Genomic DNA, 17,803 nt, shown 5'->3' with positions numbered 1-17,803 from the left:
AAGAAAGTGTTTGCAATGTGTTTATAAATGATAACCAAGAACTTCTGAACATGTCTTTTCATCACAACAATTTTAGAAATAATTAGAGGGAGCAAATACGAAAAATAACAAAAATATTTGAAAATCTCCAAAAATCGGTGAGGGCGGGGACGATATACATGTTATTTTTGTTACTTGGCCTAATTTGTCATAAAATTTGTATTATATCGTGAATATCAAAAAATTTAAATTATTTGATATCAGAAAGACATTCTTCGTATTCAGAATGCAATTCGATATGTCTGATGTGCTCTCATGTCTCACAAAAAATACTGTCGAACCCCTTAAAACGCTCATTCCAGATCCCTTAAGGGGGTACTACACCCCTGCCCAATTTTGTGCTTATATTTTGCATTTTTCTCAAAAATTATAGCGCATTGGTGATAAGTAAGATATGTTATATATTATAGGGGCAAGGACTATAACTGCTGCACTGGAAATTTTATTTCAGCACAGACAACAGTTGTGTAGTTACAGTCAAAAATGAGGGAAAACCAATATTTGATCAATAACTACTTGCTTTGAGTTGCTGAATTTTCAGTGCAGTAGTTGTAGTCCTTGCCCCTATAATATACATATCTTACTTGTCACCAATGCGCTATAATTTTTGAGAAAAATGCAAAAATAGGCACAAAAATTGGCCAGGGGTGTAGTACCCCCTTACGAGCCCACACAATTATTTTGGTAGTAAATATGCAGCATTGGATTTGCATCATTTATTCTGAGCAGCTGACTTTTCTTTTTTTGCACTTAACTTAAGAAAATATCAGATATCAATAGATGTGCAGACATAAGCATGCACTGATGATAATTATCAAATTTGGCATACCTGAAAACAAACTGTTTGTGATCATGATTTTGTAATGAAACTGGTTATTTTCGCATCATATTTTAAGGCTAGATACAATAGCAAAATTGAGTTATTATGTAATGTATCGCACACTTAATTTAATGCTTTAAATTACTAGAACTTGGAAGTCAAAAATTTTCAGTCTTGTTGACAATATGTTGAGGCAAGTTGTTCCAGTCTGCATGTTCTGGGCCCTATTCTGGCTATAAATTAATGTTCTTTTGAAATGAAAACATGTGAATAATTGTTCTTAATCGCAGATTGATATGGACAGAACACGTAAACATTTGTCATTGAGAGTTCACCAAGGACTTCAAGCTTTATCAGCATTAGGTAAGTTTGGTGATCGTTTTTTCTTTTCTTTTTTTTTTGCCACAAAACATTTGGTAGTTCAAACTGGGAAGAATGAAAGCAAAGGAGATGAACATATTGCATTATTCATCACTCCCAGTTCTTACTTTGCAGCTAACGTGAGCACACCCACCTGTTGTTAATTGTCCTGATTCATCGCTGAACATGCACAAGCTTGTTTACACTTGATAATGTCATGTAGGAGAAACGTCACTTGATTTAACTCTTCTCTGATTGTGTCCAAAATATTAAGATTTTGAATCTTTATGTAACTATTCAAGAATCAATGTAGCCACTATAACAAAACAACAACATTTGTATCTACAAAACTCAGCAAGAAAGTGTTTAACTATCTTTAAACATGACAATGACTAATAAAAATGTCTATGTGTATGTACATCAATGAAGTGCAGGTATTTATTATAAAAGTAACCATATTAAACAATGTAACTTTTAACAGGATCTTCAGTACAGAGTTTTCTTGGACCAAATCAAAGGTAAGTAAAGAAAACATCAAGAATAATTATAATTTTTTTTTTAAATGAAAAAAAATAGTCAATATTGGTTCATAGCAAATCAATTTCCTGTTTAAAAGGAACAAACAAAATCATTTTTAAAACTGTATAAACATTACTAGTTTGGTTACACTTTTGACCCCCTCTATCTCCATCTATAACAAAATATGGAAGTGGAGTATAAGTAACAGTGATGTTCTGGAGAGATTATGAGAAATGTAATCAACAGTTTCATCCTTCTTTCCCTCCCTGTCTATTTCCCTCCCTCCCCCCTCCTTCCTCCCCCTCCCTCCCTCCCCTCCCTTCCTCCCCCTCCCTCCCCACTCCCTCCCTTCCCTCTCCTCCTACTTCTTCCCTCTCTCCCTAATCAAATCATAGGACTTCATCAATATTGTGTTTGTTTACACTGACTAATGTTAGCTTTAAAAATATATAATTGCCTTTGATGTTTAGTTTTGTGATAAGGTTGACCCCCCTCCATCCATAAAAAAAACTTGAAGGGGATCAAAAGTAACAGTGATGTCCTTAAGTATACAAGAAATGTGATTGACCCTTTCATCCCTCCCTCACTCACTTCATCACTCATTTTTTTTCATGTGCACAATTGTGCAAAATTTGATGGAAAATCATCCTTATCCCTGTTAAACCCAATGCATTGGGACCATGTGTCAAAATAGATTGTATTTCTTGCAGTTTTCACCAGTGACAATGAGTTGTGCTTGACCACCAATGATGGAACCAAAAATTTGATGATGTCATATCAACAAAAATATTTTTGTTAGGAGACTAACCCCTTCACTCACTCCCTGGAACTAAAGTGTGAAATGTTGAAAATTACAACCCTAAAGATCAACTTTGACTGAAATTTGAACTAGGTTTATTACAAATGTAATCAGACCTTTTGACCCCTCCACCCCTAGCGAAGGGACTTTCATTTATATAAAGGATGTCATCAAACTTTGTGGTTTGTTACTAACTTCACAGTTGCCCAACAATGGGCTCTTGCAGTTGAAATCCATACACCTATGGAAAACATGACTTAATCTCCCACACAAGGAGTGTAAATTTCAATGGGAATATCTGAATGGGTGACATTTTCAATTCACACTCCCTATGTGGGGGATTAAGGTCATGTCTTTCATAGGGTGTGTATGGATTACAACTAGAATAGCATAATAAAGAACAATTTTGATTTTCTGTGCAGGTTCAAGATAGCAATTGATGATGATGAACAGGATGGTGTTATTGTTTCATCATGTATGGAACTTATACAAGCTCTGGATATACAGGTATGGTCACTAATGAGCCTTATATTTTTTTTTTCAAATTCCTGTTCAGTACTTTGATTTTTATAGTTTGTTTTTGAAAGTAATGAACATTTTTGTCTGTCGACCAATCATTCTAAATTAAGTGTTCTCTGTTGAGAGTTTTAGCTTATTTTCTGTTGAAATAAAATCTGATTTTATTTTAATCTGAATTAATATACTACTTTTTGAAATCAATTGTTGTTCTAATACAGAGCTTCAACTTTTGTTCACCTAATTTAAACTAGCATCCTGTAGGTGAAATAGTCTTGTCCGCATGCTTGGCACATCACAAGATATATGGTACATGTTTAACCACACTGGTTACTATGACTGGGTATTGGAGTCTAGCTGTACAGAATCTCTTAAATCAGGTAGGTGACATAAAAACATAGCTCTTTTTATGCACATATATGAAATTAGTTAACATCAATCAAAATTGTAACATAAGTTAAGATTACCTGAATGATGTCTGAGAGATTTTTCCTTTCCCTCTTGGATAATACTGTGATGGAACAATCCACAAAATATAGAATTAAAATACCAACATTTTACTTATTTCATTCAGTTATGCATATAAATATGAATTTTAGGCTCTCTCTCTCTCTCTCTCTAAGGTCACATTGCATACACATATGCAGGTGTGGTTTGTATGAGAGTATGCCATCGAATGCGGTCAGCGGCAGCCCTGGTAGCCTCAGTGATGCTCAGGCCAGTGATAATTTTGATGTCGTCAAGCCAGCTCGCTGCAGGTCTGCCTCTCTTGCGTTTTCCCTCAACCATTCCTTGGACAATTGTTTTCTGAAGGCAGTGATGTCTGGTGATGTGGCCAAAGTATGATAACTTTCTAGAAATGATATCGGCTCGCAAGGTCTTCTGAACTCCAAGCTCTTGAAGAACCCACTCATTTGTTTTCCTTGCAGTCCATGGAATCCTCAGGATTCGTCGATAGCACCACAGCTCAAAAGAATCCAGTCTCTTCCTGTCAGATCATTTCATTGTCCAGGATTCAGATCCATATGATGCCACAGCAAATGCTGTTGATTTTAGCAAACGAACCTTGAGGGATGAAGGAAGTTTACTTTTCCACAGTTTGGTCAGGTTTGAGACTACACCTCGAGCTATTGCCAATCTTCGTTTTATCTCCTGGGTCCAGTCACTTTTGGTGTTAATGATGGAACCCAGAAATTCCAAAGCTTTCCACCTCTTCAATGAAATCACCCTCTAAGGAAAAGTTTGCGTCTGTATCATTTCGTCTTGCGTCTACAATCATGACTTTCGTCTTCTTTGTGTTCAAGATCAGTCCCCTCTGTTCACTTGCTGATTTTATTGCTTTCAAAAGATCCATCAATTCCTCTTTGCTACTGCAAACCAGGGTTGTGTCGTCTGCATATCTGAGATTTGTGATCCGCTGACCACCTATGGTAACACCTCCTCTGAAGTCTTCCAAAACATCTCTCATGATGCTCTCAGCATAGATGTTGAAGAGCTGAGGAGACAAAATGCACCCTTGTCTCACACCCCTGCCAATTTGGAACCACTCTGAGTCACCTCTACTTGTCCTGACTGAAGATTCCTGATCCTGGTATAGCGTACTGATGAGCTTCACCACGTGACCGGGGAATCCCATATCCCCCATGATGTTCCATAGGCAGTCCTTGCAAATTACCATCTTATCCATCATGCACATCCCAATTGGATATTCACAATCTAATCACCTTTGGACAGGTGTGGCATTTGGTCTGTTCCAGTTGAAATCCATACTCTCCCTATGGAAGTCATGATCTTAATATCTTAGACAGGAAGTTTGAATTTCAATGGGGTTAACTGAATGGATGACTCTGTTTAAAACTTGCACCCCCTGTGTGGGAAATTTAGGTCATGTTTTCCATAAGGGGTGTATGGATTTCAACTGAAATAGCACAATCTAAGAAAGATCCTTCTAGGAAGCCCTCTACTTAGGTCTCAAAAAAAATTGTTTGATTGGCGTAACCTGACCGACCCTAAAAGTAGGCTGGTTTTTTGGGGGGGGCAAAATAAAATAAAGAAATTAAATTTTTTTTAAATAAATTTTTAAAAAAACGAAGAAAAACAGTAATTCCAATGCCTTTATCGAACACAATTTACAGCTTAAAATCCCGACCTACCTACCCTAATTTTTTTTTTATGTTGCGCCAATCAAACAATTCATTTTTTGAGGCCTTAATAGTGGCGATTATTAGAAGTCATGTGAAAATGAAATGGCACCATACACTATTCTACTATTAAGTTATGATTCTTGTTATTTGTTTCAGGGTGTACCAATATCAGTCATCAAGTTAGTGGGAGACAAGTGTCTGGAGCACTGCATAAAGATAGCCGCATCACAAGCCATTCTATGTGATGTATCACTCTCTCAACCAACCTCGTTAAGTGATGAAAAGCGCCCCCACATGAGTTCGTACAATGACAGCAAGAACACTTTTGAACTACCCATATCAGAGTCAAAATTTGACTCATCTGTAAAATCTGACAAAACAGGTGGAATGAGTTTGAACAGTAACAGTCAATTTCAGTCAAGTTTTACATCAAGATTGACTTTAAACAATACAAAGCATAAACCAAGATACGATGAAACAGATTATGAGAAAGACAAATATGATGAATTTGATGATGTTTTAGTGCAGGATGTAAAAGTACATGCAAATGAAGATGATAGTGTTCTTTCAAAGACCTCATCATGTTGTGTGAAAGCTGAAGCTGTTACATCTACATTGAGTTCCTCTAATAACAACAATAGCAATAATACTACTACAACGACTTCCGCTGCTACTGCTGATGATGATGGTAATGGTGATGATGTAAGCTGGTATTTTGAAGGGACAGGTACATATGATATCAAAGATGAGCTTGATGGGTATAAAACCATGATTGAAGAGTGTGCTAATGCATCAGAAATGATTGGTTCTTTAAGTTGTGCAGATGACCAAAACAGTAGTGAAATGGTACAAAGTATGGATGCAAAGCATGCAGTACAGGTATCACTATCAAACTTACGTATACTGAATCAAGTGAGTGTAAGTGAAAGTGAAGAGAGCAATATCAAACTTGTTAACAGTCATGAAGGTACTCTTACTGCCGTCATGACTGCTGGTGCTACTGCTGCTGCAAATGATGATGAAAATGACAAGGATAGTGATGATGATGATGATGAATTTGATAGCTGTTTTGATGATTTAACTAGACATGGAAATAATTTATCACAATCAAAGTTTAAGATGCATGGTAATGAGCAAGATAGAAATGTGCAAGATTTGACTGATTCTAGAACATCTGCAATTTTGTGTAATGATGATGATGATGATTTCAACGATTGCTTTACTGATGACTTGATTTGTGACAAAACAGAACCATTAACTAGCTCCACATCTGTTCATGAAAAGCCTGATGTAGTAACAGACGACACTGCTAGTATGCCCAAACTGCACAGCAAGTGTCCGATAACAAAGACTAATAGTGCTAGATCACATCGTGCGATCGATGTATCAAGTTCTAAAGATGTTACACACAGACTTTTAGACTTCTTGGGACATTCAATTGGTTGCCAGGAACAATCAGTATCAAGAAAACTTCTCAATAACAGCAGGCATTTTAGAACAGTGGAAAGTGTTGTTGAAGAACATCACGATGAAGATAAAACTTGTCTACATGGAAATATAGATGCAATGAAGACTGATGATAGATGGCAGCATAAGCTCACAGATGGCTTGGGACATTCTCAAGGACAATCTGCATCAAGAAATCTTCTCAACAGTAGCAGACATTTTAGAACTGTGGACAGTGTAGTTGAGGTACATCAAGCCAAAGACCAAGATGTAGTTGAATGGAGTCCATCACCGGAGGATGGTGTAAATGATAACAAACATCATGAAACTACATTCAAAGGTGAGAAAGAAATCTTTCTTTTTCCTTTTCATTTATTTGTTTGTTCTTTTGTTTGCTTGTTCGTTCACTCTTTCTTTCATTTGTTCATTCATTTATTCCTTCATTCATTTAATTTGATCCTTTCATCCTTTGTTTCATTGTTTTCTTTTACTTTCTCTTCTCTATTTTTTGCTTTCTGGTTGGGTTTCTTTCTTTCATTAATTTTTCTGTTTCCTTATTCACTTTCTTCATCTTCCTTTTTCTTCCATTTTCTTGTTCCTTTATCATTCCTTTCTTTTTTTCATTTTCTCTGTCTTCTTATTTAATTTCCCTGCTTGATTGTTTTGCTTTCATTATCACATCACAGATAGTGCTGTTAGAGATCAGGATTCTTTGGAGGAACAGCTGCAATCTATATTGCATCAAAAGCTTTTGACAAAGAAAAAAAGTCTTCACTCTAGAATTATAGATCAAAGCAGACATTTCAGAACTATTGGTGATACACACTCTGAGGTAAGGTACACTTAATCTAGGGTCTATTTCAGTTAAAGTTGCTATCGTCTCTTAACCCATCGTAAGCCCAAACCCATTGTAATGCTAAGATATATATTTTATGGTAGAGTTATGGTGAGGTTAGGACTAACTTATGACTCATTACTACTATTATAAAATCTTGAAAATAACACTCAACTCATACATGGCAAGGTGTGACTATATATCTTAAAACTAATCTACAGTTGGGTATTCCAGTTGAAATCCATACACCACTATGGAAAACATAAACTTAATCTTCCACATGGGGTGTATATTTTAAACGGAGTCACCCAATCAGGTAACCCCATTTGATTCACACCCCATATGTAGGAGGTTAAGGTCATGTCTTCCATAGGGGGTGTATGGATTTCAACTGGAATACCCCATTCTGCATCAGAGTTCAGCAACCTTTTCAAAGCTTGGTGGCGCTGCCTTACGGAATGGGATTTGAAATATTTTTACTGGATATTAAAATAGAGTCAGGGTTGAGTAAACTCACCTCATTGATTGTTTTCACTTGTAGGAAGCTGAGGTTTATGCTGACCACAAAGTAGACTGTCCAAACCAGGAGCTTAGTTCAGAATTAAATACTGGTTACAACAAGTTATCGCCTGGAGATGAAAAAGACTGCATCTCTGACATTTGGGACCTAGGGTAAGTATATGTCATGTAAAAGTATTTGTTGACATAGTGCATGCTAGTATACATTGGTTACTGGTTCAAGTCTAGGCTCATACACCTATTCCGAATTATGATATGCCATAGGCTTTGTGTTATGATCACACACCTTCTACTTGTCCCCACAATAAACCATCACAGCCAAGATCAGCTCCCTAAGTTCTTGTAGGGGTAGCCATAACCAAGACAATGAAGCAGTTGGCTCCTTGTCCAAAGGAATTTCAAATCAGCTCCCTTCTGTCACAAGGACAAACAGAGACTGTGCCGGTGTTTACAATTACATCGCCACATACAATTCACCAGAGTCTAACGCCTTACCAATTGAGCTTAAACATTGAATGACAAACTGACTAACATGCACAAGTGAATGGACCCTGGGATATCCACCTGTGCTAGGACTTTGATCCTGGGACTTTAGCAAATATAACACAAGGTGATTTGCAGCTATACCATCATATCTTCATTCTCCATTTCATATTATCTTTCTCTCAGTAGTGTATTTTTCCTTTCTTTCCTTTTCCCTTTTTCCACCAGATATGGTTTAAGTCATGGAGCAGACAGAGAGATGAGACTAGCAGTGCAGGCATACTTATCACAGTCACCAACAAAAGAGGCATCTGGATGCACAGATACCAGGTATATGCTATTATAATCAGTAATTGGTGCAGGCTACTGTTTTTTTGTTTTGTTTGTTTTTTCAGAATACTTGTTAAAATCACTCAAAAAGTACACTATTTTAGCCCAAAATCAAGAGGTGAATTTGTGTGTTTACTAGGTCAATTTACAATAATTTTAGTCAAAAATAAGAAAATTCATGGGGCAGTTGTCTTAAATTAGATAATTTTACTATTTTGAAAAACAAGCAATATTTTAATTACATGTTGCAGTGTTGAATGGTTACTGTATTCCAGTGGCTCCTTTGGATGTTAAAATATATTTTCTAAACAATTTTGTTTTCCTTCTTTGTTCAGCTCTTCATTTGACTTTGATAGAATGTTTGTGTGTTGCATCACTGGACCCTCTGAATCCCACTCCTCTGTTGTTGATGGTCTTGTACTATCAGTGAAAGAACACCAAATCCACAACATTGCACTTCAAGTTGGCAACAGTTTGAGCTGTCTGGTAAGTAAAATGAGAATTGTAATTATAATGGGCTATTCCAGTTAAAATCCACACTACCCCTGTGGAAGATTTTGGAAATATCTACCACAGGGGGAGTATGTTTTTCAAATGTAATTGATCAGGGTTAATCATTTTGCAACTCATACTCCCTCTGTATTATGGCTTTACTTATATCTTTCACAACTGGAGTGAGTATTTCAAATGGAAGTTTTAATGTTTTCCAGAATAGGCTAATTATAATGAGCATGAGATAATTTTCAACTGGTGGGGATAGGCTTGTACAAATGTATATGATGAACAATAGATGTGATTCAAGTGATTTTAAAAACAATAAAATTTGTATTTTATTTTGCAGTTAATAAATGGAGATTTGAAACCAAGTGCTAGGCATACTGGGTACAAGGAGTCCATTAAAGCTAGCAGAATTTACCATGGCAACACAATTACTGCTCATCAGGACAGTGAGTGGCTACATCAGGTGATGGATGTACTAAATGAAGTAAGAAACAAAATGCAACTGGTATTATTAGCTATTGGGTGAAGCAAAGGTATGATATGGGAAGTTATCTCCCCTATCAATGCTGAACCTGCTGACAAATTTATCGTACCACTGAGTCGTACTTCAATCATCTAAATGGTCTTAATCAAGTGACCTTTTCGCTAAATCCCATAAGCCTTTGGGAGTACACCTGAGATGTCGTCATTTGACGTCATGCCGACTAGCAATGCGCAGTAACAATATTGCTAAACGATGCGCGCATCGGCGAAGCGAGTACTGACATTTAATGACAAAAGGTGTACTCACAAAGGCTATGGAATTTACCGAATTAAAACGTTAATTGGTTTCAACCACTCATTTCAAGTTTATATTGGAAGTAACATACAGTGATTTGTTGGACATTGTACAATTTTTCACCTTAGTGAGTCTGTGACGTCAGTGCACATATTATTATTATTATATCAAATCCCCAGCGTTCGCACAAATCACTGGTGTACAGAGCATGCGTTTAAAGACACGGCACAGACACGGCATAGATGCATGCGCGAAAAAGCTGCCTTGTCGTGTTGATGTCACTACCTCACCAAGACAAAAAATATTACAGCTGAGTATAAGCATGTATAGATGCTAAAAGAATGTAGACTTCTTTACATTTTTAAATGTAAATCAAACAAAACATGTTTTGGCCAAAATTTCGGCCTAGCCCAAAAAAGACATTGGAGTATGATGGGGTCTTAAGCTAGATGACCAATCACAGTGTCATGTTATTTGGTGGGGGTTTTACCATGTTTGATTAAAAGCCATTGCATCTTCAGATCTATATATAAACATGTGCATATAATGGAAACACATTTTATTAACATACTACATAAAACACAGGACTCTACAAAATACTTGCTCACAACAGTCATTTGATTGATATTCACTAAAGGGTGATATATGCTTCTTTTGATGTGACAAAGTAGATTCATCAGGTTTGTGGATATACAGTAAGAAAATATTTAAAAATATTCAAGCTTTTTTACTCACAAATGACGGTTTTGCCTATCATGGTTGATAGGCATCATCATCATCGTCCAACCTGAAGTATGGGTAATCCATCATCATTATGATGATGCCTATCAACCATGATATGCAAAGAGTCAATAGTGAGTAAAAAGTTTGGTTTTGTTCAAAAGAATTTTTTCTTACTATTACTTTTTCATAACCTCATTAATATACGCGATGCGTGCGATCCAATCGTATTTTGTTATTTGTGAAAACGCGAACGCAAATCGAGATCATTAATATCTCACAATTGACCGCAAAATGCGTAATTGTTCCAATGTCGCACACAAATTGACTGCAGCGTCGCTGTATTGTGCGTCCAACAAACTCAACGCCGCTGGCTGCCGATATGGACTTTTTGTTATTGGTCGTCTTGTTTTAGCCTGATCGATTTTGGGATAGGGAAGATGTAAAAATTGTTTATTTTTACAAACTTTTGAGAAAAATCAAAGTGACGGTTATGAATGAGGTTAATAACTTTGCATCGTTAATATATGGGCATTGTGAAAAATCTAAACATTTTGCTTTGGACCTCGGAATATCCCTTGGGGCTACGGGGCTACGCCCCTCGGGATATTCCTCAGTTCCAAAGGCAAAATGTTTAGATTTTTCACAATGCCCTCCAAATAACCGATGCGCAGTTATTAACCTCTAATTATTTTGATGTGGTTGAGAGAATAACTGTTTATTTGTTTGATTATTTTAGTTCCAGATTAGTTTGCTAATAACAAAAGGACAAGTTGATGAGAACATACTAGATATGTGTGCTGCTCATGGAATCATTGTTTTACAAAATGTACCACACAAAGCCCTACAAGGATTATCCAATGAAAGAGATATTGTCACATACATCACTGATGCTAATGAGGTAAGTATAAAATGTTTCTATTAAAGCCATATTGTAACATTTGCTGAGGAGGATGCCCTCAATATTTTTCAAAACTCTGTTTTTACAGGATTGTAATGTACTTTAGTAAAGTAACATACCCTGCAAAAATCGAGACTTTAGGTGCTGTAGTTTTGTCAAAATCCAATATTTTGAATAAAACGACTGATAAGACAATTAATTATCATGATGGAAATATTAGTCAAATACATACACGATGTTCATAACACAGTACGTACATGGCGTACGGGATAATCATAGCATATCAAAAGAACCGACCTGAGTCACGTTCGACTGAGTGGCTCGCATTGGCGACATATATGTTTGTATTAAATAGTGATTTTCTTTGTATTACCTTATTTGCTTGGGCCAAAATTAAAAGAGGACATATCCAAAAGTGAAAACTAACATTTTATGGAAAAAATACAATTCTATTTCTTACGGAAATGTTACAATATGGCTTTGTGGGTGGTGTGGTGAATAGGTGAGAGGAGGAACAAATTTGCTGAACCATCTTGTATGATGGATACTCTGCCTGCCCATTGAAAACTGGGAGAAAGAAAATTTTAAGTTTCAGGAAGAAAAAGGTGAAGTAAAAATTATTGGAGGAAACAAGTGGAAATAAAGACAGGATGACACACAAAAAAAAACCCTGTTCTATGGGACTAAATTACTGAGATTTAGCATTTTAGGTTTTTTTTGTTGTTGTTGCTGTGTGCGACTTCAACTGCCGAGCCTTTACCCATTTCTAACGATAATTTTACCAAAAATAACACAGAAAATCAAAGGAGGTCCATTTCTAAAGATATTTTTCTTCAAAACATGACCCATGTCAAACAAAACTACTCATTTCAGCGGCACATATCCATATCCTTCACACATGCAAGTACCATCCCCATTTTTTTACAAAGCCCAAGAACCACCCTTCTGGTGGGGATACATTTTACGCTCAGTGTAATTTACTAATCTACTTGTTATTCATCTTTTTTGTTCATTACAGGAAAACAAAGTGGAAGATCTCAGTGTGACACTATGGGAGCATGGTTGGCAACATAAACCATTGCTGAGAAAACCAAACATGGAAAGGACTCACTATGTGGTTATCAGCTCAAAACAACAATTACAGGTACTTTTAAGTATTGAAATACTTGATATGAATTTACTGAAGTCTGAATTCACGGTTCTATGATATAATGTAAAACTGTGTGATTTTTAAGTTAAGTTGAACAATGATGGAACTATTTATCTTAAATCTTGTTTGCATCTGTACAAGGGATAGACACTTTTACAATGGTATTAGAACATCAGAAAAAATACTAACAAATGCCAAGGAAATTTTCAAAACAAATTTTTATCTTGAAATGTAAGGAATAAGTCATATTATTTGGCTAATTTAAATTTAAAATATATATAAATAGCACCCTCAATTTGCACGCATAAATGTACAGTTAATAGAATAAAATTACCACAAAAAAGCAGAAAAAGTGAATAATTTGAAATAGAAAAAATTAAAATCTATCTTAAAAATTGCTTTAAAATATATGTGTATTAATGTGAATGCTGTTGGCATGGTTGGTATTGTCCAGGTCTAGAATTGAACATTATACATTTTTTAAAGGTCATAGCCAAAACATGTTTGCCTAATTAGCTTAACAAATAGTCCAAATAGGTGTGAATTGGGATATTTCTCTATTGTATGCCACTTCATTTATGTTTTTTAAACAATTTAGAAGTGTTTTTAAACAATTTAGAACTGTTATAAAAATGTTTAAGACTGTCAAAAATTTTGAAAAACAAGACTATTTTCTGGAATTTCCAAAATTAGGTTCAGTATTCTTTTATACAATTAAAAACAGGGAAAATATGACACAACATCCAATGGGGAAGTAACATAAGACATATAAACAAAGTTAAAAACCAGACGTTTCGAAAAGACAAAACTTTTCTTTCTCAAGGGATAAACTAAGAGACCTGCTCTCAGTATAGTAGAGAGCTGGTCTCCACTATACTGAGAGCAGGTCTCTTAGTTTATCCCTTGAGAAAGAAAAGTTTTGTCTTTTCAACGTCGGTTTTTAACTTTGTTTATATGTCTTATGTTACTCCCCATTGATGTTGTGTCATATTTTCCTGTTTTTAATTTTATCCATTGCTAGTGTGACACTGCTGTATCCTTTTGGATCCATCCTTTGGTTCCCCGCTGGTCAGTTGGAACAGATTTTCCCTGTTTTTATATTCTTTTATACAGTAAGACAAAAAAACTTTTTTTCCAGATTAGGGTCGGTGGGATGAGGACAATCAAACAACTTTTTTTACCCTATGGCCAAGTTCAATTCTCCATATTGCCATAATGAGCATGGTTGCCAATCCGTTTTTTGCTGGGTACTCTGATTTTCCTCCTGCTTTCTAAAATTGGACATCTTCCCATATATTGCTGTCCTATCTTATGTGGTTCACATTGTGTTATAGCTGCTTTAAATTGCACTTTACCTAGCACCCTGAGATCACCGTGGTGAATTGTAAGTCCCGATATTTCTTTCTTTTCCTTATTATACATTTAATCAGACCTACCAATGAGTCAATGTTACATACAATACTAAAAATCATTAATAATTTTGATTGCATTATATTTTCATCAGACAGCAGTGATATGTTCTCCAACTATTACCGGTGTAATGGGAGCAGAGACTCACTTCTGGAAATGTCTTCATAGGCTATCAAAGGCTATCAAGGATGAGAAGGTGTTGCCAGGTGCTGGGGCCACAGAGTGTGCTTTCATCAAATGTCTAGATAGCATAACTTTAGGTATGTTGGTTTGCCATGTGCATGAAACTAACTTGCCTCCTCCATCTGGAATTATCTCCCTGGGCCAAAGTCAATGCTTCTTCCCTCCAGGCCTTCAAATATTGGCCATTTGTTTTATTTTATTCTGTATTGATTATATGTATTTTCTAGTAATGTTTTGATTTTAATGTAAGGGCAATCCTTCAATTTATTGTGTAATCAATATTGGATCTGCCTGGCCTTGTGCCAAATGTTATAAATAAATAAATAATATAATCAGTCAGAATTCAAAAATATTAATTTTGAGATATAGCCAAACAAAGGAAATAATTTCTTCTGTTTCCCATTGTTTTGGAAACCCTCCAACTGCTCATATCTTTGGAACAAATTGTCCAGTTTCAATGAGTTTTTCTGCAAAATGTAGCTTTGCAAATGCTTTATGCATCCAACTAGAAAAATTTAAATTAAAATCACACCATTAGTGATATGATTTAATATAAATCTAAAAGCATCAATTGGATTTCATACCGCATAAGTTTGTTGTATAAAAATTGCATTTACGAAGTCGAAAACCCCATATAGGACCATTCTGTACTTGAAGGCTACATTAGTGAAAAAAATAGTTGGTACACTTGCTCAAAACTATCAAATGCATGTCATACCAATATAGGTCGCATGCCCTGTATCCCACCCTTCCCACCTTTCAATGTTGGAGGGTCGCACAGACCTGATGGCAACATGGCTTTGTCTAACATTGAATTGGGGTGGATCGGGGGTTGAGATTCACCAAAAGATAGTCAAAGTGTTCCTTGATTGTAGCGCTTCATTTTAAAATAGCAGATATACTCTTTGGTTCACCTCAAGTTCACTAGTGACTAGTGACATACAGGGCATATTTCGCTGATCGCAGTATCACGCTCATAAAGTTAATTGCCCAGAGCATACACGCAGATGTACAAGGGTGGTTTGTTGGTACGCTTGTGGCGCAACAGCTATATAGTATTTACATCACAATCAAACTTGAAAAGTGAACTAAAATATTGTTTAGCCCTCGCCCCCTTCAATTTATTGTTTGTTTAGCCTCATATTGACTTCACTACTGAACTTGAGGATCTACAGGAATAGTTTAGTCATTGTCTTGAAATTATTGTTGGCTGTGCAGTTAAACTGAATTATATACAGTAAGCCAAAAAATTAAGGTATCAGTTATGTTTACCCCCTGTATATCCTAAACAAAGACAGATATGTCATAATTGGTACCAGCAGCCAATAGCTGCATCTTTTAGCTTGAATTTAAGACCTCATTCGTTTAAATTGTTTAAGAAATAAAGGCACGACGATCCAAAACCCCAAGGAAGGTGCCAAGTTAAAAGTTGCAGTTTCCTCCATTGCATGCGAAATTGATTTGTACACACAAAGTGTTCGCGAACAAGGGAACTAGCACCGTGCTTCCTTTGATAAGCATGTTCAAACTAGCATCATGCTTTCATTGATTAGAACACAAAAGTGCAACTTTTGATTTCGTCTCTGCAGTAGGTTTTAGATCACCGTTTCTTTAATTCTTAACCAATTTCAACAAATAAGGTCTTGAATCAGAGCTAATGTTTTGCTTGTTTTAATTTTGACATATTTGTCTTTGTTTAGGATATGCAGGGGTGAATACAACTGGTACCTTAATTTTTTGGCTTACTGTACAACAAATCTATTTGGTTTACATTACAAAGAAAGAGTAGTTAATATATTCTTTTCTTTTTTATGTATAATTTCAGGAGAAACAAGTCTACACCTTCAAGGGAAACAGCATTCATCGTCATGGCCGATATCTGCATTCCATGAATATATACCACCTGTTGCCATGGCAATGAAAGATGCATTTATGCAATATCTGGTGAAAACACTGCAGAATTCAACAGACATTAGTGTGACAGATTTGACATGTTTAATAGAGGATTTCATCAAACACAGTGATAATGATAATGATGGAATTCTCAGTTTAATGATGGCCAGGGCAAATGAAGCTGAAGCTAACAGACTGCATGATAGTGAATTTAGTAAACCTTCTAAATCATGCACTAATAATGTGGATGAAATAAGCAGCAATGGACTTGATATATCATTTAACCATCAAGCATATGGCAGAAACATTCATGAGAGTGACAAAGAGGCTATAAGACAAGGAGAACCAAGCAGTAATAGTCAAACAGTGTATGATTCATATAGTGCCAAAGTAGCTTCTTGGGAATGCGCATGGGAGATTGTCAAAACTGTACTACAAACTGATAGTATATTGATAAGCGGTATTGATAAGTTGGAAAGTATATTATAGCCAAAGAGATAATATTAGAGAGTCTGGATTACATAAATCAGTGTAATTGTGTGGTTAGTCCAGCATATTGGATTGTGATGCTTGGGTATCTAAAAAATAAAGCGTACTTCCAACATTATTCAGCAAAGGTCTAAAATTGAATGATAATAACCACAAAATTCAGAGTCGTGACTTGCTACCACAAAATGAGCTTAAAGTCGCAAGTTGGGAATTTTGAGATGTTCCAACTTTAGATTTGCTGTTCTTTGTTTGAAGACACTTGTATAATCAATGATATGTCCTTTGTGAATGGCGACATAATATGTGACACGATCAAGGGAAATGAGTCGGATGTCGCTGATATTGATTGTGAGATATTGGCCAAGAAAGTGTTAAAATTATTTTGTTTTATATTGTTTTCAGTGATTGATAAATTGACGTAACTTTGCAAAGAAAAGTCGTATCAACATGGGGTTTTCAGTTTCTGAAAGCTCTAATTGTCCTCTTTAGAAACATACGTACATCTCATTTTCGACCAGGGTCGACATGTGAATCATTCCCCTTGATCACGTATGCTGTATTCAGTTATGTCCCTATTCACAAAGGGCATACCACTGACTATACAATGAACAACTCAACAATTGAAACGTCTCAAAACGCCCAACTTGGGAGTTATGCTCTTTTCGTGGTAGCAGGTTGCATTACATTTTTGAACCAATCATAGATGCTACTGAAGGCAAATGTGAAACCAATCTGATAAAGAGTAAAGACAAAATTAGACATTAAAGGTCAGGTCTATAGCAAAAACAAGTTTATCTCTATTCAAGAGAATAATTATTACATTACAAGTTGACACTTGTTGCAATTTTCTGCCTCCGCAGGAGGTAGTATCTTTGAAATTGACACCTAAAATGCCGCACATTCTTGCGGCATGTAGGCCGATTGTACAAATTTATATTCCGACAAGTACTCTCATTTCCGCCCAATAT

At 35.8% G+C, this 17,803-nt stretch overlaps 1 protein-coding gene across 2 annotated transcripts; it reads left to right on the top strand.

Moving 5' to 3' along the window:
- The first annotated feature begins 1,149 nt into the window (after window positions 1–1,149).
- On the top strand, window positions 1,150–17,511 carry LOC140151431 (uncharacterized). Of its 2 annotated transcripts, none has more exons than XM_072173771.1 (14): window positions 1,150–1,222; window positions 1,701–1,737; window positions 2,960–3,044; window positions 3,308–3,433; window positions 5,354–6,983; window positions 7,330–7,475; window positions 8,020–8,150; window positions 8,709–8,810; window positions 9,146–9,296; window positions 9,652–9,795; window positions 11,555–11,710; window positions 12,729–12,854; window positions 14,365–14,530; window positions 16,279–17,511. In XM_072173771.1, exons 1-14 carry the CDS (start codon window positions 1,156–1,158, stop codon window positions 16,833–16,835), a joined length of 3,624 nt encoding a protein of 1,207 aa, XP_072029872.1. In that variant the 5' UTR covers window positions 1,150–1,155; the 3' UTR covers window positions 16,836–17,511. The 2 variants fall into 2 exon arrangements, with proteins under 2 accessions (XP_072029872.1, XP_072029871.1); XM_072173770.1 differs by having other exon boundaries at window positions 11,549–11,710.
- Window positions 17,512–17,803: the final 292 nt, after the last annotated feature.

The sequence above is a fragment of the Amphiura filiformis genome, chromosome 4 (genome assembly GCF_039555335.1).
Source record: "Amphiura filiformis chromosome 4, Afil_fr2py, whole genome shotgun sequence".
Classification (NCBI taxonomy): domain Eukaryota; kingdom Metazoa; phylum Echinodermata; class Ophiuroidea; order Amphilepidida; family Amphiuridae; genus Amphiura; species Amphiura filiformis.
This window is presented reverse-complemented; position numbering and strand designations above follow the sequence as displayed.

Coding starts and splice junctions, on each gene's coding strand:
- LOC140151431 (XM_072173770.1), top strand. CDS start 1,156: ATGGACAGAACACGTAAACATTTGTCATTGAGAGTTCACCAAGGACTT. Junction 8,151..8,708: donor TCTGACATTTGGGACCTAGG/GTAAGTATATGT, acceptor TTTTTCCACCAG/ATATGGTTTAAGTCATGGAG. Junction 9,297..9,651: donor GCAACAGTTTGAGCTGTCTG/GTAAGTAAAATG, acceptor TTTATTTTGCAG/TTAATAAATGGAGATTTGAA.